The sequence below is a fragment of the Numenius arquata genome, chromosome 3 (assembly GCF_964106895.1).
Source record: "Numenius arquata chromosome 3, bNumArq3.hap1.1, whole genome shotgun sequence".
Taxonomy (NCBI): Eukaryota; Metazoa; Chordata; class Aves; order Charadriiformes; family Scolopacidae; genus Numenius; species Numenius arquata.
The window spans coordinates 2,923,476-2,949,431 of NC_133578.1; the positions used below are offsets into that span (position 1 = coordinate 2,923,476).

At 40.7% G+C, this 25,956-nt stretch overlaps 1 protein-coding gene across 1 annotated transcript in view; it reads right to left on the reverse strand.

Moving 5' to 3' along the window:
- EPC2 (enhancer of polycomb homolog 2) overlaps positions 1-25,569 on the reverse strand; it is a 47,163-nt gene extending 21,594 nt beyond the window's left edge. Inside the window, exons 1-3 of the mRNA XM_074145078.1 lie at positions 25,407-25,569; positions 8,943-9,102; positions 1,364-1,509 (exon numbers count right to left, since the gene is read on the reverse strand). Coding sequence (XP_074001179.1) covers positions 1,364-1,509; positions 8,943-9,102; positions 25,407-25,559 — 459 coding nt within the window. The 5' untranslated portion in view covers positions 25,560-25,569. The remainder of the gene's footprint in view (positions 1-1,363; positions 1,510-8,942; positions 9,103-25,406) is intronic.
- Positions 25,570-25,956: the final 387 nt, after the last annotated feature.

The following is a 25,956-nucleotide window of genomic DNA, read 5'->3' on the forward strand; positions in this document are numbered from 1 at the left end:
AGGGAGGAAAAACACACTGATCTAAATTGAAGTACTTAAGCCACCCGTTGGTCTTACTAAGTTAAATACATAGTTCCTAACTTTTCTGACCCAGCACCATCATTCATCTCAGAAACTTTCACACAATACTCGACAACCTCATCAATTTTTCATGAAATCCAAAAACACTGTTTGAAACAATTACAAGCCTGGGATATAAATAACTTACTACAGTCGGCAGATCATGATTTGGGAATCACTTTAATTCCACTATTTTTTTTCCTAAAAGAAGAAGTTTCTATTGGTTAGCCATTATTAATGTATGATTGTTTGCTGTTTAGTGTTGGTTCCCCTAGAAGATACTTTACTGTAGACAGAAGGTATTCTGAAGTAAATTAGTTACTTAATTTTCCCCCAAAAATATTTACTTTGTGAGAGAAAAGGATAATAACCGTCCCTGTTTATTGCAGGGGGAAACACAATACATTATTATCTATGTATTACAGAAACAAAGACATTCACTTCTTCGCTAAGTTATTTCAGTAGGAGGTAGTTAAACACAGGTAATTAAATAATAACTTTTTTTTTTCCTTTTTAGTTAAGCTTTTTATATGGAAACTGGACTCCAAATAAATGCAAACCCCATCACTAACCAATACATTAATTCTAACATGTTCGTATCACTTTAAACCCATTCATTACAACATTTTGGCCTCTTAACACACAGCACTGAACTAAATCAGGTTCAGTAACTGAGGCAGAGCTATGGATCCTGCAATGGATTTTTCACTCCTGCAAAACATCCATTTCACCAAGAAGTAACTCTGCTTATTTCAAACCTTTCACAAACTGATCCTTCAGATGTAACTCTTCAGTAATGTTTTCGTCTTTAAGACCCTTCTCCAGACACTGACCTCCTGGAACACCTCAGGAACCGATTAAGATACTGGTACCCTTCTGATAAAATAAGGGTGACTAAATAAAACACAGCACCTGCTTCCTTCTAAACCAAGGAAGAATTTGGATTCTCATGTACGTTTACAGCCAAATCTGTATACCATAAGCCTCTCCTGTACCAGCACAGGTAAAACCAGATGTTGTAAACTGTCCCCTCTAACACACTGTGGTTAGGAATTTTAATTTAAAAACATCTCCCCCCAACCACTCCCCACAAGCTCCCTCCCCACCTGTTTTTCTAAGTTACCAATATTGAGAGTAAGAGACAGCAGTGTGGTTTCTGTGTAACTGCAGACTCACACAAACGCTTATCCTGTTAGTAGGAAATAAAACAAACTGAAAAACAAACAAAAAAACACCCAGAACCACCCCACCAGAAAACTGAGAAATCAAAACACTTCAGTCATTTCTTAACATACTACAATACCTGACTAGAACTGGCTTTTTCGAGCCTGTCAACCATTATTTCAAACTGCAGCGGCTTGATTTCCATCTTCCGATTTAGTCTGTTCAGTAAGGTTTCATCCTCAGAGTCCATATCATAATCTGGCTGTTCGTTGTCCAGATTAAAGGCTGAAACAAAAATACACAGGCACAAAAAAAGTGAAATGCTTGGTAAATAACACACTATGGGAACACAGAAGCGTGCATCTGACAATCAGAAAACAAAAATATTCGATAAAATTTCAGATTAGCCATAAGCCTCTGCCATAAATCTGCTTATCTCTGACATCCAATATGAAGGGAATCAAAGAAGTTTCGTTTCATCTTATTTTAAGTGGCTTGAAGGGGTGACAGAAAAAAAAAAGCTTCAGTTAAAAAATTCCCATAGAAATTTTAATGTATCCTTGCAAAACAAGAGCAAAAATGCTTCTTAATGCTGTTATAATACAGCTCCTCCAGAATATCATAAGATTCTTAACAATCAAGATAATTTTCCATCAAATCCCAGATTAGGAGAAAAAGCACTTAAATCCCAATACAATTTCAGTTGCCCATTTTTAAATAGTTCAACAAACCCAGAGTCTTAAAATATTTAATAAGCTAAACTTTTCTTTTTTTTCCTTCCCCTTCATATAACTGCACAACAAACTAAAAACACTAGACCAATCCTGTGGGAATTGTTACTTTTTCTCAAAAACCAACTCAACTCCAGGTGCAGAACCTGAATATTCCTCCATATTCTCCAAACAGTAACTTCCCAACTTTACAGCAAAGCTCATGTCTTTATCACGGACTGCGCTATCCATTTTCCATTCTTACACAAAATTCCTGGTCTCACTAAAAGCAGGAAGAAGTTATCATTCAGGTAACAACAGCAGAAAGCAAATTTTACAAGTATGAGTAAATTGCATATAGCAGCAAGAATTCTTAATATGAAACATCAATTGTACCTAATACTTCACCTCTTCAAGGTTTTATAAACTACAACACTCCAAATAATTCAATCAATAAGTTACTGTATTAAAACGGTGAAGGCTTCTTGAAATATATTCTGTTCTTATTAAACAAATAGAACTACTTTGTCTTTATGCTGTTAACTCATGGTTGTATCTAAGCGCTAACTTAAAGAAAGCCTCCGCTACTAAGCTTCCCAGTGTGTTTTGAGAGGATCTTAAAACAAAAACTTGGAAGACTAGGAGAAGAAAAAAGCTACATTATAAATCTTTAAGTTATAGGATTTTCTTTCCCATGGTCTGAATAGTCAACAAACAGGTAGTAAGTAGCATGTTCTTTCCATGTCTCAAACTCCATCAGATACAGCTGAGAAGCACTAATAAGCAGTCCCTTTCCATTTGGAGCTGCAAAGCGGTACCTCTCAGAAGAGACAGTGCTCGACTGTACTAACTCTGACAACACCACTTAGTCAGAAGGCTCCTCTGGCCCAACACACTGTAAACATACTATAAAAATTTATTTCAAGAAGTTGTTAATCATAACAGGCTGTAACTATGTATTAAGTGGAATTATTAACAATATTAATTCAGTAATACAAAGTTGCATGGCACTTGTCACTTGACACTGTCATTGGGCCCGTGACCCACAGCATCCCTCTAACAATTAACAACTGTCTATTAGTTAAATTAAAGCTGTAAGCACTGGATCCTGCTTCACCAGTGCCAGTTTGTAGGAATCAAAAGTTTTGACATAAAACTGACTCAGACTTTTTTTTTTTTTTAATTCATAGTTCTGTACAACTGCATTACAAACATCCCCAGGCAGGACCATGCAGCTGAGAGCAGAGGGAGGCTGTTACAGGGCCTGGGGTGAGCTGAACAGCCAGCGACCAGCCCAGTATCGCTGAGTTACCTGCCAAGTGTCAGTGCTCCGTGAAACCACTCACCTCCAGCTCCTGTAAGCTCTGCACTTCCCCTCCACTACAATCTGCAATTCAATGACCTCTTAAGTTTCCCCCACCCTAAGACCACCCCTAGAGCCTAGAAAACTGCTACAGTCCTAAGGACTGTGTCTTCACGCTACACAAACAACTCTACTCAAGGGAGGTGGCCAGTTTTCTAGACCAGACGCTCCCATCAGTTTGGATAAAGGAGGTCTCTCCGCTCCAAAACCCAGGTGTTTAACTGTGTTCTCACAGACGATGTGAGAATGCACAGAAATCCACTGAAGTCCAGAAAAGGCACTGCTTGTTTACCCTCAGACAGATATTGATCTTACACCAAAAAAAAAAAAAGAGTCAACCTATTACCTGTCAGTAGATAATTCACTAAACCCCTGCGAACAAAACGTTTCAAGTCAATATTTCTAAACCGGAGTCCCGGTGAGCAGGAGGATGTCCATGACAGGGAAGACGTGATGCTGTTCCCCCTGTACACTGTGAGCAGTACCGTGAGCTCGCCTTCATTTCCACCAGGAGGAAAGAAGAGTCACTCAAAGTTCTTGAGCCACGCACCTTCCTGAACCACCTTTCAGAACAAAATGGGACCGGTGTGTCCCTACGGTGCACGTCAGCTGAAAGCAGGAGAGTCCCCCCTTCTCACTGTTAGCGAGTTGAACCAGTTTGCAGAGGTACCCAGTAAGCATCAGGACCAGTTCAAGACACACACCCAGAAGTGGGACAGGGAAGAAAAGTGGAACTTCTCCTTCTGGCTGTGGCCTTGGTTTGTCTGCCCCTGTGAACCACTGGCTAAGTACCATGTCAAGTCCACCTAATTTCATACCTAGTACTAAATTATTTGCTGATAAAACATCAGCTCTCTTAGCACTCATTTTGAGACTTCATGAATAATAAATGAAGTGCTGAAAACCAGAAAAAACTAAGATTCTTAAAAAAAGCCCCTAAAACTACACCCTCAACTTCAATTTTACAAAAATATTTTGACAAATAATCAAAATGACAAGATAAAAGGTATCCAACAGGTACTTGCCAGAAATAAGTTACATCAAATAAATCCAGTCTCATTTTCTTATACAAAAAGACATTGGTACTGTGAGAAGGGTAGCAGCCCTTGTCACATATCCCGCTTTTCATGCCTTCTAGCAATGCTTTTCTTTCACTAGCTATGCCTCTCATACTGTTTGCCAGGATCTATAGTTATCAATATGCTTCACTTTCAAAGAAAGGGGGTTTCCACAGGTTAAGGCCACTGAAGCAATGGGAGCAAATCTGCGTTCCACCTCCTGTTTCACAGAATCATAGAATGGTTAGAGTTGGAAGGCACCTTCAAGATCATCGTGTTCCAACCCCCCTGCCATGGGCAGGGACACCTCCACTAGAGCAGGTTGCTCCAAGCCCCATCCAGCCTGGCCTTGAACACCTCCAGGGATGGGGCAGCCACAACTTCCCTGGGCAACCTGTTCCACTGTCTCACCACCCTCACAGCAAAGAATTTCCTCCTAATATCTAATCTAAATCTCCCCTCTTCCCATTTAAAACCATTACCCCTTGTCCTGTCACTACATCTCCTGACAAAGAGTCCCTCTCCGGCTCTCCTGTAGGCTCCCTTCAGATACTGGAAGGCTGCTATGAGGTCTCCCCGGAGCCTTCTCTTCAGTTGAAGAGAAACTTGTCTTCAGTTTCACTGCAGACAGGAAGGCCACAAAGTCCCAGCAGCCTGGGGAGGTCTGTGAGTCTCAGGAAACACAAAGTGATCACTCTTCCTTTAACTGCTGCATGCAGTTAATCAAAATAAGGAGTTAATCAACCCCAAGCTGGCTCGCCACAGCTCTGGAACACTCATGGAAGCGTCCTCCTTCCCTGAAGTTTGTCCATCACTGCACTTTGAAAGACACTTGCAGTCACATCCTTAATCATCAGTTTTCCTCTATTCCCAAGCACTGAGCTGTGCTGGTTCCAGAAAAAGCCATTTTTCATCCCGCACTTGGCCTCTAGCATGGCAGTTTGCTGGCTTCAAAAGCCATCACAAGACCCAGGTGGTTTATGTGCCGTGTGATCCAACTATCCATCACCACGCTCTGTTCCTGCCATGGCAACAGATGCAATGGCTCATTCACGCCAGCAAGAATTAGTGAAGAACTAGACCCAGCCACAGAAAGCACCGTACTTCAGATGACCCGCTACTAGTTAGTGTTTTAAGAACAACCAATCTCCAGCTCACGTAGTTAAAAATGGATCATCTATATCCCTTCCTCACAGTAGCTCCTGGGAGATTCTGGTGATTGACCGATGTATCTGGTTTGCCTACTCCAAAATTTCTCCACACTGAGTGTTTCTACAGAGCACTGTTGGACAGGGCCCCGGGGATCCCACCAGTAAGGTTTACCTCGTATGAAGGAACGCTCAGAACTCAGCTTGCTAATTGCTGCTGCAAACCCAACATCCCAGTTTACATCCTCTGCCACTCCAACCGCTCCCGACGGCAGTACCTGTCATGGATTTGCTTTTGTTTACTTGAGCTCCCCCAGGAACCGAGTTTATACTAACTTACAGAAATCCAATTTGTTTTTAAGTTAAGTTACATTACATTGGGTTTAACTGAACTAAATTAAGTGATTTCATTTAGCTAACTAAATTAAGGCTCTGGTTCCACAGTCACTTTACGCTGGCATAGGCATGAGTTCCACTGAAACAAGTGGTTCCACGAGCTTCCCTCCCCAACAAGCCACACTCCTACCACCTTGCTCCTGCCAACACCAGCAATCATGCCATGAAACAAGACAGAAAACTGATAAATATGGAGGTTCACTTAACCAAAAAATCAAAGATAAAGTTTCTTCCCAGAGTTAACTCCCCACGAACACAACCATCACCAGAAAGGTGCTGGCACTAAGAAAGGAGTGGGCAGAGTCGATCCCGATGGCAGCAGATGCATCTGTGCTGACCAAAAGCAAATGAAGAACCATATCATGGTAATTATACCCAAAGCAGTAACAAAGCAGTAAAACACCCCCTCAATGGCAAGGCCTCAACGGCACCTGACGGGAACAGAGCTTCTAGTGATCCCCACCTGCACCAAAATACTCCAGCAGGGGAGGCAGCATGCAAATACCATTTACATATCCAGGCTGCATGCCCACAGCCAGGACAGATCCTGCTACAGCATCCTCTAAAAATGGGGAATACACAATGAATAAAAACTGGGCAACTCTCAGTTACATGAAATGCCCTTCACTTTAAATTTAAAAAAAAACAAAAAAACAAAAAACAGTGGAGTTCATCTCACACAACTTAATGAAGATTATTTGAACAATCTGGTACATGATATATACACAAATTGGTAAGATATATATTATATAATATATATAAACACAGTATCTTTTTGCTCCATTCTTATTGTTTCTGTTAGGGACACAAATTTTCTTACACCCATTTAGCTCACTTAATTCTAGCATAGCTACAAGTGCACTAACTTACTCTCTTTGCTGCATATTAATCACTTGCAATGTATCTCCATGTTACTGAAACTACAAACATTCTTGGAAAATTATTAAGCATACTGGAATAATTCAATAGTTCATGGCTTTTGCTTATATTCAGGTCGAAGTCACCCAAACTAGTGCTACCTAAATCCCATAATGCCTGAAATCCACACTTACTCATGAATTCCATGCCTCACAAAGAGATTAACTTTTCTCTGCTTGGAACCACTGGTCTAAATAAAAGAATTATACTAGTAAAGTTAAAAACACTAAAAACCTGGGCTACCAGATGAACTGCAAAACTATTTAGGTGTACTCTGAGCTTTCTAGTTATAACCACCAGTAAGTACGGATTACGGTGCACGGCCTCTTGCCTTCTACCAGTTTACATCACTTCCCTGGCCAAAGTAAGTATTGTTGCTCTTTGTGCTTTTAGCATTAAAACAGAATTTCTAAGCAGTTTATGTAGCATAAAGCTGCCTTGTATCACACCTACTCCAAGCAGAATATGTGGGAAAAATTATCTTGGAGCAGTATCTCATGTTTATCTTCAGCTCAAATACCTTCTGTAATTCTGTCCAGAAAGACTGTGAGTCTCAACAAGACAAAGAACATTTTGGCATAATATATTTAACGCTTTTAGACATGTTTATTAACAATATTTACAGTGTTTCTGGCAACGTCTAACAAAAAAAAGAGTAAAATACATTCTCTATTCAGCAGCTTCATTTCAGTTAACTCAACCTGCCTTGCCTGCAGGTTTGTTTCTTCTATGAAGGAGAGAAATACTTAATTTCCTCTAGCTCATTTCCCAGACTACAAGTATGATCTCTCCTGTATCATAGGGAATCTTGAGCATGTTATTTCCCAAAATCTCTCATTTTGTAAGTACGTGGAAAAACCAGGAGACTTAACCATGTTAGTGAGAAACGATGCGAGAGTCTTTAATATACAGCTGCAGTTGGCCTGAAGTATCTTTGCCTAACTCCAATTTTGGTCATGTTTATAAGCAGACAACGGCACAAACCCCAAAACTAACAACCGAGGACCACGTTCCTGTCCAAGGTGCTTTTAGCCATAGTCTTTCCAGTATGACTAAGAACCAAAATCATGAACCGGTGATGCAAAAAGTTTTCTCTGCATGACCCAGGACTGAATTTGTGCTTCACCGTTAAGGACTGACAAGCCACTGCGATAAGTGAATCCAAGGTTTTACTACAAAGATGACTCCGGGGAGAAGTCCAAGTCACAAAATAACCCCCTAGAACCACAGGCTGCAAAGGACAAACGTGATTTGTGTGCCAAGGAACAACTGAACTATAAACGTGTGTCATTGTCAACAGAACACCAACCAAAAAAAGGGTTACAATTAATCTAGAGACCATTATAATTAACTACAGGTTTAGATTAATTAATTAGGTCTTTTTAGACATAGGAAACTAAACTCATACAAAACAAGTCTTCCTTTTATCTATAAAATAATCTCGGAGTTCTCTACAGAAAAGGGACTCTCTACGGTTTTAAGAAAACACAGAGAAAAATAACTGTTACCCGTATCCCAGAATATATCCCTGCTACAGTGAATAGCTTGAACTGCGCTGTTAGCACAGCTGAAACAGAACCTTCAACACCTCTATTACCATCAGTAGAATGAAGGCTGATTTAATTACAAAAACTCTCGTCTATTTTATTGATCTCCATTTATTTAGAACTTTTGAGTTAACAGGCATTCCAGACTCATTCAGCAAGACAACCCTTCTTCCACTCCCTGCATTAGTATAAACAACTAGGAGGCAGCTAAGCTAGATCCGCTGTTCCTCCTCAGATTTAGGACTTTAAAAAAAAAAGGAAAAAAAAAAATAATGTATTGATTAATAGCAGCAGATGGCCAACAGACAGGTTAAGGCTTGCCAGCTACTACACATGGAGATACAGTATCAGCCCATAAAGCAGGTAAACCTCACATTTACCGCCAACCTTAAACTCTTCCAGAACTTGAGAAGAAATAATGGACTTTACATATATATATATATAAACCCCCCTTGGATTTTTGAGTCCTCCCATTTTCTCAACATTGTAGCAACTTTGTCTCAAGACTGTTTGATGATTACACAATTTAAGTAAAGGAGAGGGACACACAGAAACAAAACCAACATTTAACAACTTACGTTGAATGTGAATGAACTGCTTTGGTTGCTTAAACTCTCCTTTATACAAACGATTGTAATAGTTGACATTGCTCTCCGCTTCAGGAACTGGGATAACCATGCTCTCTTTCTTTTCTCTGAAAACTTGTTGTGCTGAGATAGCCCGTTGCAAATGATGTTCCTGCAAGAGGAAAATTGAAGAGTTTGTTTATTTAGGTATCAGTACATACAAGCACATACAAAGACAGTCATCCTTTTCTCCTACTGATTTTTTCTGCTGTTCTAGGAGACCCAGATAAAAGAGTTGAGGCTTTACAGTATTTTAGAAGACAGCAGGATGCTAATTTCCAGGTTAGTGACAGGAAAGATGTGCTCCCCATTGTTTAGTATACCATGGGGTTCCTAACTGATAGGAATCTTAGTGAATTTTAGGCAGGACTACAAACAGGTGAAAAGACCTCTTAGTTCAGACAATAACCCACACCTTCTACAGACTGGGAAAAAGTCAAACGTTCAAACTACACAAAATAACCCTAATAGAAAATTAGGGCTGGTATAAGGCAAACTCATCAAAACCTGTCATAGAGAAAATTTATGCAAGATCAGTTAAGAGATGCATAGTAAGTGTTATAAGCAACAGATTTGAATCAAAAGAACATCTAATTTCATCACTCCTGTCTACCCAGCAATTCTTACCAGCTTGCTCTCTGTAGAAGTTGAGCTAGGTAAGAGCAACAGAAAGAACAGTCACCACAGAATCACACTTGAAAAGCACTAGACTCCCTAAACAGGTATCGCTTCATTTCATTCTTACAGGACAGGAATCAATTGCTACGCAAGCATTTCAAGTGAAATAAGGAACACAAGTGTATTAATTTACAAAGATCTTTTCACACATAATTCTATTAGTTAACTCAGTGAAGCTCATCTACTGCTCCAAGTTAGCACTAACCTGTGCCTTTTCTTTCAAGGATTTTTCATGAAGACTCGTGTCAAACTTTGGCAAAAAATCCCAAACAGTACAAATGAAGTATTTGGATTCACACTACCATACGTGTAGAACACCTGTATGAAGCAACCAGCGACAAGAGGAGCTCGACAGTCAGATGATGGGATGATTTTGAATGCTACCCCTCCTGGCTGTCTCCCGCCTTGAGCCAGATGCTGGCAGCTGTGCAGTGTGTGTGTGCTTCAGGCCCCCCAGGGCACTCGACTCATCTAAACAATTTGGTTTCCTGGGGGACCCTTCCGCAGAATTAACACCCTGACTATCTGGCCTCACAAGAGGCCGGGCATCAACACCCCGAACAGGAGAACCGGCCAGCGTTTCCATTAACTCCACTGCAACACAGTCTTGCACCCAGAAATTCTGTGCCACACACTCAGTAAATTTTCTCAAGAACAGCATTTCCTCCTCTTTAATTCTACAGAACATTATTTAAAAACCAGGGTACGGAATGAAAGCAAATCTTAAAAATATGTAAACGATAAGTAATAAATTACACCCTCTTAAATATTAAGATCTTGCAGAAACACAAATAATACAATTTCTGCAAAATTAGAATATAACAAATCAGGGACTGGAAGAGCAGCTTGGGGAATCTCCTGTAGTAGAAGCAGCAACATTAAATCAAACTATCAGGCTCCCCAGTGAATGCTATTAAAATTAAGACAAGCATGCAATCAAATATCTGGTGCGATCTGCTTCAGTTACTATACACTGAGTAAATCTGTCACTCTCCCACTGAAACATCTCTTGGAGAGCTTCACAGCACTGAGTAGGTAATTCAACTAAAATAAAATTTGTTTCACGACTGTGTTGCTTCCAATCAATGTCCCAAGAGTTGCCTCCTAACCGTTAACAACACAGTATGCAGGAGTACCACAGAAATGCCGTTTGGAAGGACTTATGGAGGTTATCCGTCCGACTCCCACTTGAAGATGACTGTCTCCCAACACTAGACAGGTCAGGAACGACTTTCTCAAATCCTGAAAACTTGAATCCAGAAGTAAGAAGAGCAGTTCCCTCACGCTCTCCTCAGAGTAGTCACGGTCTAAGCTTTTAGCCACTCCGACAGCCCACTGAGAGATTATCTTCCAGCCTCTCAACATCTCTGAGAAATCTGGGGAAAGCAGAGTAACAGGAAAGGGCATTCCAAGAACAGCTTCCCACCACACTCCCAAAATAAAACAAACCCAGACACTCTTCTAAAACGGAATTAAATAACTTATAGAGGAGCTACACCACTCCACAGTGACCTATGTAATAAATGGGTAAATAAGGTTTAACTTTCAGAAAAAGTAGTGAAGAAGGACACACAGCAACCAAAACTCAGAACAACTTCTGGCTCCACAGCCCATGAAACAGCACAGACGAGTAACTCAGCCCCTCAGTTTCTCTAACACTGTGAGAAAGCATATAGAGTTCCCCAGGAAAATCTGACAATAGCTGTTAGGACTGTACTAGAAAAAGCCTTCAAGCATAACACAGCTTTCAAACAGAACAGTCTTAACAGTATTACTGTCGCTCATCAAACAGCAGAGCTTCAAAAGCCAGATAAGCTATGCAATTTTTAAACTTTGGTTTTTTTTCCCTATCTTTCTACTGAACATGAAGTTAAGGAAAATAAAAATCTTAGCTCCTCAAACAGTTCTGTTTAAACAAACTCTGAAGACTTTTCATATAAAAGTCAATCCACTTAAATGGCTTTATTAAACCTGAAAAAAGTGTTTTTTAAAGATAGATCTACTAACTGGCATACCAATACACCTTTTAGTCTGTTTTTCACCTTCTTACGGTTTTGAAAGACATACACCATATTTTAACTTGCACTTCATTCTGAAGTAGGGGAGACAGAAAGATCTCATACAAAATAACTGAACATTAGAGGAAACAGTGATGATGGCAAACAGAACGTGCTGCCATGGGAATAAAAAGGAGTACCTGTCAAAGAGTTATTACTCACTAATTCCTTAAAAAGCACATCCAAACCTTTCTCACTAGCATGACTAAAAGATTTCAAACAAATACAGCTTAGATGGACCTATTTCTCCAACTAACAGCATAACAGAATTAGAAATATCTAAATGTTTAATATATGTAATACTGCTGCTCTAGCATATTTACGCGTTAAAACAAAATCGTTCTCCAAGTGACAGATTCATCTCTCAAGATGCACTTTAGCCACGCAGGTACCTTCACTGCACAACCATCACACTGACAACAGTTTACAGCAAACTGCTCAAGTCACTGGCTTTGGAAAAGTATAAATATATCCAGTACGTTTTCCCTGGTGCAGACAGCCTGTCCTGCCAACACGAATCCACTCACCCCGTGGTGAGCGGCACCAAGAGCAGCCTCACACCCCCAGCGCCAAAGCTCCAACCCCAAGGACCTGACAGCCTGTCACAACAGGGCTGACAAGAGAATAAGCATCAGCTTTAGTCCAGAACGGGACTCGATATCACACCTCTGAAACCCTACTGAGACACTGTAATCCTTGTTTTAACTGTTCCTCAGAGGAAAAAAACAAAAAAATCCTACAATGGTGGTACCTAAAACCAGCTTTGGTTGCACACGTTCAGAACCAGGCTCGAGTCCAAACCGGAGCAAGGGACCTCCACTGCTGTGTCCTTTCACCCCCAAAATACCACAGGTTTCATGTTCTTTCTAAATTTTTCTTCATAATGAAGAAAGTCCCAGATAGAAACTTCAACAACAGTAATAAGTCAACAGGTAATATTCTCCTAAAGATTGTTTTTGTTAAGCTTTAAGAGAAACGGTGATCGATACTGAACACTGTTTTTACCCATTAGAACTACGTTTACCAATATACTCCCTTTTATTCCGCTGCTGCGAAACAGAGCACTTGGATCCTACAGACCAGTTCGGTTCTTCCCTTATCCTTTAAGCTCCCTGTTGCCATCCCCATAGTATTGTCTCTGAAACAGAGTTTATCGTACTTCAAATAAATGTGCTAGTTTTTTGGATGAGTGTGTTTGCTGATGTCAATGGTTGAACGCCACCCTCACTTGGAAAAGCTGATCACTGTCTTCATTATGAACCTGCAATGAGAAATTCCATATTGGATATAGTCACCCTAGAAGACGAAGCTTTGGGACTAAACTTATCTGTTCCCTTCTTCATTCCTTAAAATGACATCTTACAAGAAATGGTACAACTCTTTAAAATGTTATTTCACCACTTTTATTCACTTAGTAGTATTTATGTTCACCCTGTGAGGTAGAAAGCAATGAAACACGTTACAGTTTACTGTGACACTATTTAAGAAAAGAATTTCCTCTTCGCCAGTCCTTTCACCGAGGAGCTTCAGGCCACAAAATTTACATTATTTGCAACACTGCAGACTTTAATGAAAGAAATATTTTAACTGATGTTACCAAGACAAGAGAAACAAAACATAACATACCACAGCTTAGCTGTTAAAATCAACTGCCTTAACAAGATAGATGGCTTTAACCCCATAGCACTCCACGCTAAGTGTGATGGAAGAGAAAAGTGAATTTATTACTCAAACCGAATTTGCCTACTCAAAATAATCTATTTCTAGGCCAACCTAGAGCCAGCCTTCCAATCTATCTGCAATCAAGAACCAAATTAAAGCAAAGAAAAGAAGGAAAACTTACTAAAGCCTAGAGAACCTACAAGCTTAACATAATATGCAAATTAGGAAAGAAAAACTAAGTGACATTTTTTATATTGAAAAGGGAGATTCAGAAGCAAAAAGGACAGAATTTTCAACCACAGCTAGTAACACCTGGTGACAACACTTACAGAAGTGTGTCATGAAGCTCAACAGCTACTTTGATCAAAAGCCTTGCCCCTTCTAAAGCTACAACCCTATTATCTGCTCCCTCTTTACACACACATACCTGTTTTTTTAATAAATATATTAAATAAATAATTTCTGCTTTTTTATAGAAGTAGCTGAAAGGCTTAATATGGGGGGTGGAAGACAGACATCTACAAAGCTGTCTTCCTTTCTTTCCCCTCCCTCTGCCCCAAGATGGACAACAGGGAACAGAAATAAGGAATCACATCTAGAGCAGGAACCTGACTGTGCACCACCCTGACTTTCACCCCTGAGACAGCATTAAGTACCTTAAAAGAAACTCTTTGCTTCATTTCCAATTTATTTTGAAAAGTAAGCATTTTAGTGAGTTAGCCAAGATGATCGTGTATTAATTTTCTACTAATCCAATGGAAAGTTAATCTATTTAGTAGTCAGATCTCCTTCATCTTGCTACATAGTGTCCCCTTAGAAATTTATATTAATTATGAAGTAATGTAGGGAACTGGGCAAACAACAAAAAAGTTCAAACCAACGCACCCAAAGCAAAGCTGCTTTGATAGGGCTGAAACTCCTCCCAGTTTCCCAAAGGATTTTCTGGTTCTTGGTGGGAGGAAGCCCAAGAAAACCCACAAGAAGCAGGAAAAGGTACAGCATAAGGCCCTCCTTACAGGTGGAAAGACCTCACAGAACCACTTCTCAGTTCCATTTTTCACCATATAATGGTTTTCCAATATGACACCCCCTGCCCTTTTTTTTTTTCTTCCTTAAATAATCACAAGTACCACTTGCCACACACTTGCCTTCCATTGTGTCAAATTATGACTACAAGCCAAAAAAAGTACCAATGGTAAGCCGCTGTTATAGACGCCTCAGTGAAGAAGGCAGCAGCAAAGTCAATCAAATTGTACAACTCCATCCGAAAAGTTCACAGAAATCCCTGGAATGGGTAAGATTTTTATTACTCAGCTACTCTAAAGTCATTCCATTATTTCAGAAGTGAGCGACCTCCTATGTCGACAGAAAAAAAAACCCCACCAAACACAACCCAACACTTTTCCATCACTTCCCTTTCCCAGTTCTTAAACAATTGTAACTTCACAAAGCAATCCTAGGGCTATCTGAAAACCAAAGACAAGCCATTCGCCCACCACTTTACATACAAATCATCTGATTATAGATAAAGCACCTGAATGTTATCTCCAGAATGCCGATCTAGGCTGAAACAACACAACAGAAGGGGCACAAAGAACACCTGAGCCCAACATCCTTAAGCAACACTTTGTGTCTAGATAGATAGGTCTACATAGATCTGTATCCAAATGAAGAAAATCCAATTTGGACCCCAAAAAAAGCCAAAAAAATCCTTCATTTCTTTTCTGGCGATCCGACTAAAGCCAATTTTTACACTATAAAGTGACTACAGCAAGCTGGGAAGTGCGAGTGAAAATTAGCCCATGGATGGATGATGGAGCTATAGGAGAAGTGAGCTGACCAGAGAATAATCACAGTCATTTCTGGGCTTCTTTAGCAAACCTTACAGCACAAAACCCCCCAAAACAAAAATCTATTAAAAAGTTTAATGCAGAAAAAGCAAGCAATGCAATTTCAGTGATCATATGTAATAACTGACATGAAACAACTGTGAGACAACCCAAATATTAACCTACTGAGTGGGACAGTAGTAGTGTATGAGAACATGAGCAATCTCTCATTCCTATAAATAATGATCCTTCACTATTTATGAAAGTATCACTGACACAAAACTGCCACTGCTTATGAAACGTCAAAAACACCCTAGAGCACTAGATTTTAAAGCTACATTTCATTATACAAGTTTCCGGTCTGCCAAAACTTACATATAACAGTAATTCTATTTTTAATAACTCATTTATAACAATTAAATCAAATTATTAAAAATTCCTTTTGGAAAGGCTGAATATGTTACTTTACGAAATGTATGTTTCCTGAAAAGCAGGACCTTCCCCCCCACCCCAGATGCCTTTGCATGCCCTTAAGAGAAAATTGTTGCAAGTACTGCAACATCTAGTCAAGACACAGAACTTGGTCTTCATCTGGCTCCTTGTGATACATTTGGATCATTCACCATGTAACAAATGCAACCTTACACAAAAAAAAAAAAGTTGTTAACAAATTGCATCTGTGGAATTCCTTTTTATTTCCTTTAGTCTGCTTCAATTAGCACAACTCAACTGTCTCATGTCAGACAAATGGGGATGGAAAGGTACACACCTACACATATAAATATTCTCTCTTACTTTTCATGTAATTAACCCCATAATGTATTTTAAAAGGCTGAGATGCCACAACAACAAGTTTTCCTCTTTATTAAATACAGTATTACACACGGAATGTGAACTCAGTTTAATTCTTGGCTCCACGCATCAAAACCTTCATGTGACCAGGAGTGACACCACTGTGCTCCTTGCAGAGGAGAGGAGGAAGAGTCACCAGGAGGCAAGGCTGTGGAAATCCTCTGGCAGAAGCTGGCAATGGCTCCCAGTGGGATCTGTCTCCCTGCTGGGAGGCCACCAGGACCTGGGACAGGCAGCGCAGTTGCTGCCTCACCTCATCCCACAATCAGAGATTTGCATTAACCAACAACTTCTTAACGCCACACGCTGCTTCTGGTCCCAGCAGAGAAACCTCACTTGAACCTACTCAAGAGCCTCACGTGGCTGAGATGTGGCTACCTGCCCTGTATTTGTTAGCAAAGGAACTGTGTTACCTTAAAGATCTGGTCTTTCAAAACGTGAGTTCTCACTCATCCACAGAGTTTAAGCAGGGTCTCGTTTTGCTGGTGCCTATCAAAAGGCTGGTTACAACAGCCACAGATCGAGGTGTGAACACACACGGCTACTTAGAGGAAATACACCCATTAAAAACAAGTTTCTGTGGTCAGAGCAGAACTTACTGCCTGTAGTGGTTTGGGCTGGGCAGGCAGGGAAGTTAAGTCACCAAGAATTTGGGCACCAAATGAGCCCGCTAATTTCATCTTCATCAGCGATGCAATTTCCTGGCAAGTTTCAGGTGTAACTTGCCCACTGGAGAACAAGCTGCTTACAGCACCTCTCCTCTCCCACTGCACCCGGCATTTAACCTTCCGACTTGTGTGTAATATTCTCCTTCCAGGAGCGAGACCCAAAGTTCTTATTATGAATTTTTATTTAACTGAGGTTCACACATCAATACCAGGGAATTTGTATTTTACAGAGTTTCTAAAACAAATGTCCTCACCAAAGTGATGAAACCCGGAGTGCTGAAGACCTGACAAACAAAACAGAAATCCATCATATTATACTAAAAGAAAGAGGTACCACAGATTGGTTCTACAGTTAGGGGAATTTAGAAAAGTGTTTTAAAAAAAATTAAAACACAAGTGCACTTACAGTAATTGGTAGGAATTAGAGTTATTAAAAATTAAGTACAGATTTTCATTTAAACTCAAACAACTATATTATTACTCTTAAACTTTCTGCAATAACAGCATCTCTCTCTCTTATTTATCTAGTCATTACATACCACTGCAAGACATCCAGGGTCTTATTTCTATCAAAAGTTTAGCACAGGGGAATCAGACATTACCAGGATGCTTCAAAGTAGAAATAGTTTTTGTTGTGCAACTCAAACTGGCCAAATAAAATAAAAAAAATTAAAAAAAAAAATGTAACTTGCAGCCATAAAAGTGGTAGGAAGCTGAGAAAGCCAAATTATAAATTAAGATGTAAACACCAGAAAACAACTCGAGAAAAGGGGGCAGGAAACATTTATAAATATGCTGGCTAAGAATTGATACGTACATGAACTACTTTGTGTGTCACAGGGGACATGATGAGAGAACAATAGAGAAAACAGTAGTTTGTAAACGTGGAAAACTGACAGAAAAGTGACATCAACAAACTGGAGAACAGTCTCAGAGGCAAAGTAACTTCTCGCAATTTAAGATGACATAGACATGAGAAAATACCTTACAGAGAAAAATTCTACTGAGGCGGACGTACTGGAGAGGTGTTGAGCACATCAAATTTCAGAGAGCAGAAAAATAAGTCTATTAGACAAAAACAACCCAGTTCTGCCCTCACACATTGACCAGTGGGGAATGACTTTATTTGAGAGGATACAACCCTCGTATCAGCTCACCTACTCGTTCCACTCTGAAGCGTGCATTTAAATAACACATTCATCCCTAATAAAGTCTGATGTTCCTACTCCATGCATTTCCTTGTTGGCTTATTTCTGAAGAAATAAGGGGTTTTTTTTTAAAAAAAAAAAAACCCAATGAGAATCAGGTGTGGTAATCTCTCCTTTTACCTTAAAGGATTAGGCATTTTATTGGCATAAATGTATTAGTCACAATTAGAATTACACCAACGTAAATTAGGAAAAATAAGAACTCAGATTTTACTGGCAAACTTCTGCTGCCTTATATTTAGGGTAGTTCTGTTACAGACAGGGACCCAACACCTTTGGTCACAACATATGCCGATTATTACATATTAACAAGTAGGAATTTCCGAAATGGATTAAAATCAAAACTTTAAAATAGTATATTTCAAAAGACTTCATTTCTTTGACTCAGAACTAGTCAACATTAAATGTGAAATTATGACAGTCTATATTGATATTAGGTTTAATTTCATAAAATTATTTTTCTATTTCTTACTCCTTTTCATACACAGTAATTCAGTTCTGGTGCAGTTTTCTACTTGTTACAGAAATTTCGGTTCTACAGTTAATTTTCAACGGCATTTGGGACACCTAAGTTTTAACTGTAATTTTGGTTATGTAAATATTAAAAGTACTATCTTTTAAAAAGCTGAACAGAATGATAAATATGCTAAGGCGTGGAAGTGTTCAAATAAGCATAAACAAGGCACAGTTTATTAGCTTTGTTGGCAAAATAAACTACATATAACCTTTTGAATGTCTAACACCCATCATTATTTTTCCTATGAAAAATAATTAAACCCAAGATTAATGTAAGCAGATTTAATGTCTGTTGATCTAAATTATTCAAACGGGACATCTGAACTGATCTCAGTCAACACAGAAGTTGTACAAAGCTGACGACCGCTCAATTTTGCCAAGCAGGAGCGATGTGAAATCTGGCACCCCGTAATTCAAAGAACAACTGAAGCTGCCCAAGGTATTTCTTTCCAAGGTGTTCTTAAATCGAAGGGAAAGGAAAAATTGCTACCTACATTTGAGACGCTTCAGAGTAGCCCGACAGAGCGCAGAGAGGTAGATTACAAAACATTCCCCTAAGCTTTCATCATGGAATTACACCTCATCCTGAGCAAACCTACCTATAAGGGAAAGTTCCTGCATAATGAATTGAGGTGTGACTCTTAATTAACGTCCCTGCAGATACCATTGTTCTCTGCTGTGGACTCAAACAGGTTAGGACAGATTTAATGGGCTGGTGTTAAGTGACCCCATGCATACGGCTCTAGCCTGCAGCAAAACTGCAGCTTTATCTAAATTAAGAGTGTGGTTTGCAGATATGGCTGAACCCACCTAACCTCAGGATGACACCAGAAGCGTAGCAGTCTCAGGCCTCTCCGTTCCCAAGCCTTCTGTCCCTCCTACCACTTCTCATAAGAAGTACAGGATGCTCAGCTTTTCCATGGTGGGCTCTCGCCTCCCATTATCCAGTCGGATGGGCCTCAGTACTCCCAAGAGCCATCCCTACTGGCTGCAGACCAGTTACTCTGCCTCAGCTCTATCTTAAAAGCACACTCTGAGATAAATTACTTGCCACAGGCTAAGCCTGGTTAGCTGGGAGGTGTTAATGCGATAAGCCCTAATAAACCGATCGCGAGTTTGAAACTTAAGAGCAAACCTTTGTATTGCTTAACTTCAGCCACATAAATACAAATTTAACCAAAAGCACCTCAGTTTAACAGCTCGCTGGTTAACTATGCTCGGCTACTCTAGCATTTAGATGGGGTCCACGTTCATCAACGGCTTATTTTCATCCCTGCTGCAGTGTCAAACTAACACAATCCAACCTACTTAGTGTTAAGTATGATCTACCATTATCGAATGGGACGTCAGTAAGTACCAGCCATGGACTGAAAGGAAGTTTCTGTTATCCACAAAAATATTTTGCAGGTGAGAGCACAGGAAGGACAGAGGATCACAGCTGAAAACTGAAATAATGGTTGGGAAATGGAGTTGAAAAGTGCTCTCATGAGAAAAGTCACTGCGTGATGCAACGGGTCTCAAAGGGAGGGAGAAAAACACAGGAACTGAAGGCAGGAGAAGAAGTCTCATAAACAGAAGTGAAGTTTTAAATTCCACAAATAAAGATTAAGACATGGCACTACATTACCTACTACCAAACATACTTCAGGAATCCCAGCAATCTCCAAACATACCCAAAATAAGTAAATAAATACAGGTGCTCTAACTGAGCAATAACCTAGTGCTGGGAATGACATTTCCCCAACACATGAGCCAGTTGATTCTGATCAAGCAAACCCCATTTCTTTCCTAAGGAAAGTCTGCTGTCGTGATTTCACTTAGTTTTCCATGGAAGTACAAAACCGAGTTTCTTACTTAGACTTTCATAAAGTCTTTGAGGGAATTTTGTTTTACAGAACACTTGCATGGTTTGAACTGAAGTTATCCTCTGTTGACCTTTTATTTTACACACTGGTGTCCTGGCTTCTTTGTTCTACAAAGCCCCTCATTTGTAAGCAACTTTGAGGGTTCAACCACAGGCTAGGAATGCACGTCTGACACACAAATCTTGAATAGTTTCTGTCCACATTGAGTCATTTATGTACATTTAAGTTTTTAAACCTAAACCTAAACCTGAGTGCATCAGACAGTACCAGGTAGGTACTTCTGATTGACAGCTTAAATATGTCCTCACACATTTGATACGTCCCACCTTGGAGATATTCAAGAGCTATCTGGACATGGTTTGGGCAATAAGGCTCCAGGTGGCCCTGCTTGAGCAGGGGTTGGCCAAGGTCACCTCCAGGGTCCCTTCCAACCTCACCCTTTCTGTACAACTCTGTAATACACCCAACTGCATTTATTTAAGCACCTTCCTAGAAGTCATGGATATCACCAGCACAACTAACAACACAACTTCATCTCTCTCTAAATGAAAATACCATCAACATGATAAAAATTTAAGCTAATTGTTTTAAGGCATCTATTGGTTAACAATTATAACTTAGTATAAATAATTATTGCTAAATTGGGATTAAAAGAAAAAAATAATCTATTCACACTATGAAAACAACTACCTGTAACACTTCCATATACAAAATCAGCTTAAAGAGACTTAATGCTTCCCAATAAAGATGTGAAAGTGTCTGGAGCGGAGGGGGGAGACTAGAGCACCGAACTCCAAAGCAAGCTGGTCGCAGGGATGCACTCAACACAATTCCAGCGCATAGATGACATACCAAACCTGACTTTATGTTGACAATTAGCTGTAATATGTGAACAACTCCATCAATCTCCTTATAAATTACACTATCAGTTAATGCAATGTACAAAGAGAAAAAAGAATAATATGTAAAATATGTACTGTTTCAACAACAGACAGAAGGGGCAAAAGCAGAGCACCCCTGAAGTCCCCACACAGTTTATACTTTATTTACACTCGCACATGCAGGATGAAGCCCCTCCATGAAAAGATTAAGTGACTATTACTTGACCTGAACAGAAAACACAAGAAAAAAAAATGTTTAGGCATAAGAATACGTGCAAGAAAATGTGAATGTAGGACTGTGCCACAGCAAACTTTTTTTTAAAAAAAAAAGCAAGCATTGCCATAAAATTAATGATATCTGTGTGTCTTTGTCCATATTTTATGAACTCTTTCAGTTCATTCTATCAGCAAAACTATGCGGTATGGTACACCTTATCAGCAAAAATATCCACATGAAAAACTATGATTTGAGCAAAGTTAATGCTTCCTGCTTTAAAAGGAGAATGAATATGCTGCTTCAGAAGCATCACTAGCTCCAGGATGCCTTGAAAGCCAGATGCTGAACACTTCACACTTCCCGTGTTGCAACAGAAACTGAATGAACTAAGGGATGGACAGAGTACGAACAGAAGAGAAAGCAAGAAAAAATTTCTCCACGTTAACTACTTCCAGCTCATCAAAATACTCACAATTGAACATTACATTTAACGATCAGCAAATGATCATCCTGAGGTGACCACTCAAGGACTGCGAATGAAAGTCACTTCTCATACATACTCTATCAGCATTTCAATAACTTTATACCAAGTCTTTACCTTGCTATTCATGCACTCTCTCCTCTATAACCTTAGCCTTGAGATGAACACTCAGGTAGCTTTAACCTCACAATGCAGGTATCGACAATTACCACCATGCTTTTAGCTTCCTAACAACTCCAGTAAATTTACTTCTGAAAGCCTTCAGCCTGAATTTGCCTCATTATTAAGCATGATTTTCCCCTGCAATGTGCAACTCGGCTATCTCCAGTAATATGTATTCAAATAAAAAACACAGTTACGCGATAAGAAACAAAGCCAGGGATTATCTATTCTGCAATTTTCCCCCCTTCTAGCCAAAACAATTCATTAGCATTATGAAATACAACTCTTACTCATCAGAAAAACAATACAAAATGTTCCTGCTCAGTTTCTGAAGCTCACAAAAGGACATCTTTCCCATTTTGCTTAATGATAATCTTTCTCTCAGTTTAAAAAAAAAACAACAAGCAAAACAAAAAAAAAAAAAACAAACCCAAGCCAAAATAAAGAACAAACCCACACAATTTTCTTCCTCAGGTTTAATTTAGGGTAAATTACAAACACTTGCTAACATAAACATGCTACAGACCAGAAGCTTAATTCTCTCACAGCTGGAATCTCCAAGTGAAAGAAACAAGCTGCTGATTTGTAAAATGCTGCAAGTGGATATAAATCTCTAGAATACTAAAAAATAGAAATAGTTCCAGCATATTCATGAAGATGAAATCAAAAGAGAAGTCAAATAAAGACGCTTATAGTGACAAACTGGGCAGTATACTTTTTTTTTTTTTTTTTTGAAGTGGGATGACGAGGAGCGTGCATTGTCACCCAGTCTGGGACTACAGGGACTCTATGGCATTTTAATACACAGTCTAAGGAACTTTAGTAATAGTAGTAGGAATGAGCGATAATCATCAGGTCCCTGCTATGTTTTAAACCTTTCTATGCTCCAAAAAACAGTACTAGTTTAAAAAACAAAAAAACCCTCCAAAACCAAAAAAAACCCCACAACAAAACAAAAAAACCCACCCCACACCACATCAAAGACAAATGGACCAAAAGCTGCATTTTTGTACATACAAAATATCTACCATGAACAAAGCAAATCCTGTGCTTGTAGTAGCAAGACTAGGTTGTAAAGAACAGGTCAGAGACACACGTCAATCTTAACCATCTTTACATCTTGCAAATCTGTAAATACATAGTTATTTTCAGTGAAAGTCAGCCCTAGGAGATGCTCTGTGACCCCACGATATGCTGTACTACAAGCCCTTTCTGATTTCAGTGAGGCTTCACGCAGGGTGGCACAGCAAGGACAGCAGTGTGCTGGGGACAGGGTACCATCAGCTTCGTGTCTCCGTACAGCAAACGTAAATCACCAGCCACCCTGACGGTTCAAACACTTTTCACCAGACGCATCCCTGGCAGAAGTCCGGGCTAAAAAAAAAGGCCTTGAAACACTCAAGTAATCGAGCCGTTAGAAATGAATCTGTGGATTTCTCTCTCCCTCCAGAAGTCCCTTTCAAAATACATCAAATCGATCATAGCTGTATTTGCTATGAAGAAAAGCTGTTTAAATATTTCTCAACTATTTAACTACTGTCATGCACAACAACCTCTCCTAGGAGTGCCTGACGTACCACTATCACAAAAATCTACATTAAAGCATTATTTGTGTAACGCTGGGAAGAGGGCTACACCATGAATGAAACTGTCACTACACGGCAATAATCTAAACAATCTATTAATAGTACAGTTCATAATCTTGTCTGGCTGATGTGTCTGGTACTACGCTTATATATTGCTTCAATGACCATTTCATCTCGAGACTATTACATAATATATCAAATATAGTCACATTTCAGTGCAGAGAAAACACGCCTCGTTCCTACAGAAAAGCAACATTTTAGTACAACGCTAAAGCAGTTTCACTGAAGTATAAATCTAATCCTCACAATCAGTTAAGCAGCCCACAAGCATGTTGCTCAGTTGAACTCTTTACAGGAATTTGCCGTTAACAAGTTTATTTAAAACATGATTTATCAAAATAACATTATCATTTAAAAAAAAAAAAAAAAAAAACAAGCCCCACATTTTATAAACATTAAACGCGAACGGAGGGCTCCAAGATAGACTTTAAAAATGGAGAAACCCAAATTACTCTCCAAGATTACTTCATTAGTACCACCACACTGTTGTTTCTTTTAAATACACTCCCAGATTCTAGCAGAAATTCACTTCTCTGGGAAGGACTGGAAGTTTTGACCACATTGTAAAACAACGAGGGAAATAGCAAAAAACACCAAACCAAACAAAAACAAAACAAACAAACAAACAAAAAAATCACACAGAGGTAAGACAGAGGATTCTTTTTAATATCAACAGTCAAGTGAGAGAACCCAATCAGAAAGGCATGGAGCCTGCTTTGACAGCTGTACCCTGGGAAAAGCCAATCCACACACACAGAGGTTTGGCTGAGGCGGAGACACGGATTCATTGAAGAAATTCTTGAGGGTGCATTTACTATCGGCTCTACATACAAGTACAGACACATCAGGCGACAGCCCATACCTGAGCCTTATACAACTCCAAGGAACACAAAAGTGGATGTCTGAAGATCACCAAGACAAAACAGGACGTTTAAAAGGCACCAGGACCGTGGATAAGCATCTTCAAAGCGGTGCTGTCCTAATGCTCGTCAAAAAACCCAGAAACTTATCTTTATGTAAGCGGACAAAAGCTTTTTTCCCCCCCTCCGTAACACTACAAGAACAAACATCACATATCTATTTTTAACTCTTGCCGGTTTACTTAGAAGTCACCTAAACGCTCAGAAACCTAACACTTAGTGCAACGCGTCCCAGCTGATGCATCTTGACATCTGATGGACACCGCGCAGGGCAAAACGCCTCTTCTCCAAGAAGTACGAGCGGGACGCGTACCAGTGACAACCACCCAGCGTTCCTCCCTCCGCATCCGCGGCAGGGAACGGGCTCGCCCGGCCGAAGCCACCGCTTGTCCCCTCCCGTCCCGTCCCCTCCCGCGCACAAGAGAAGCGGCGGCAGCCAAGGCACGCTACGCCAACTGCGGTCGCAGCGCCCGCCCGCTCATTCAGAGATGCATCTTGCGCCTTCCTCCCTCTTACGCTAGCGTAAAGGCCTCCCCCCCCACACTAATCAAAACACTCGCGAGTCGGGACGCAAAGAAGATGGCGGAGCAGGGCCCGCTTACGGCGTCGGACAGCAGTTTACGCTGCGCTCTTTGCGCAGGGCCCCATAAGAGCCGTGCAGCGCCGCGGTGGGGAGCGTGCGTAGTGCGCTTAGTGAATGCCGATGGCCTATTTCCCGTGAGGGGAGGGGGGTGTCTGATAAACAATGGTGCCCCCCCTGCGCGGCTCCCTTACCGATTCCTCCTCTTTCTCCATCCCCGTGGGCATCTGCGGCACAGCCCGGTTGATGGAGACGCAGTCGTTGAGGTCGGGCATGTCCTTGCCGCGGTAGATGGGCAGCGGTTTGGCGGCGTCTAGCGCCCGGGCTCGGAAGGAGAGTTTGCTCATTGTCTCCCCCTCACAATAACACCCCGGGGCCGGGCGGGCGGGGGGGGCCTTCAGTGCGGCCTCGCCGCCGCCTCCCAGCCGCTCCCGCACCCGGCCCGCACCACCATGGAGGGTCCCGCCGCCCCGGAACAGCTCTCCGCGGGGCCGCCCGTAGCTCACAGCGCACGCCCCGCAGCCCTAGATCCGCGCCGGGCTCGCTCGATCCGCTCCCTGCGCCATGGCAAACATGGCGGACATTAACCAAAGCGGCCAGCGATCCCGGCAGCCAACGCGAGAGCTGGGGGGGGGGGGGGGAGGGGGGGAAGGGGGGGGAGGCCGGGAGGGAGGAGGTGCGCGCGCAACCGAGGGCGGGAGGCTGAGGGGGGGTGGCGGGGACGCGGCCGCTGAGGCGGGACGG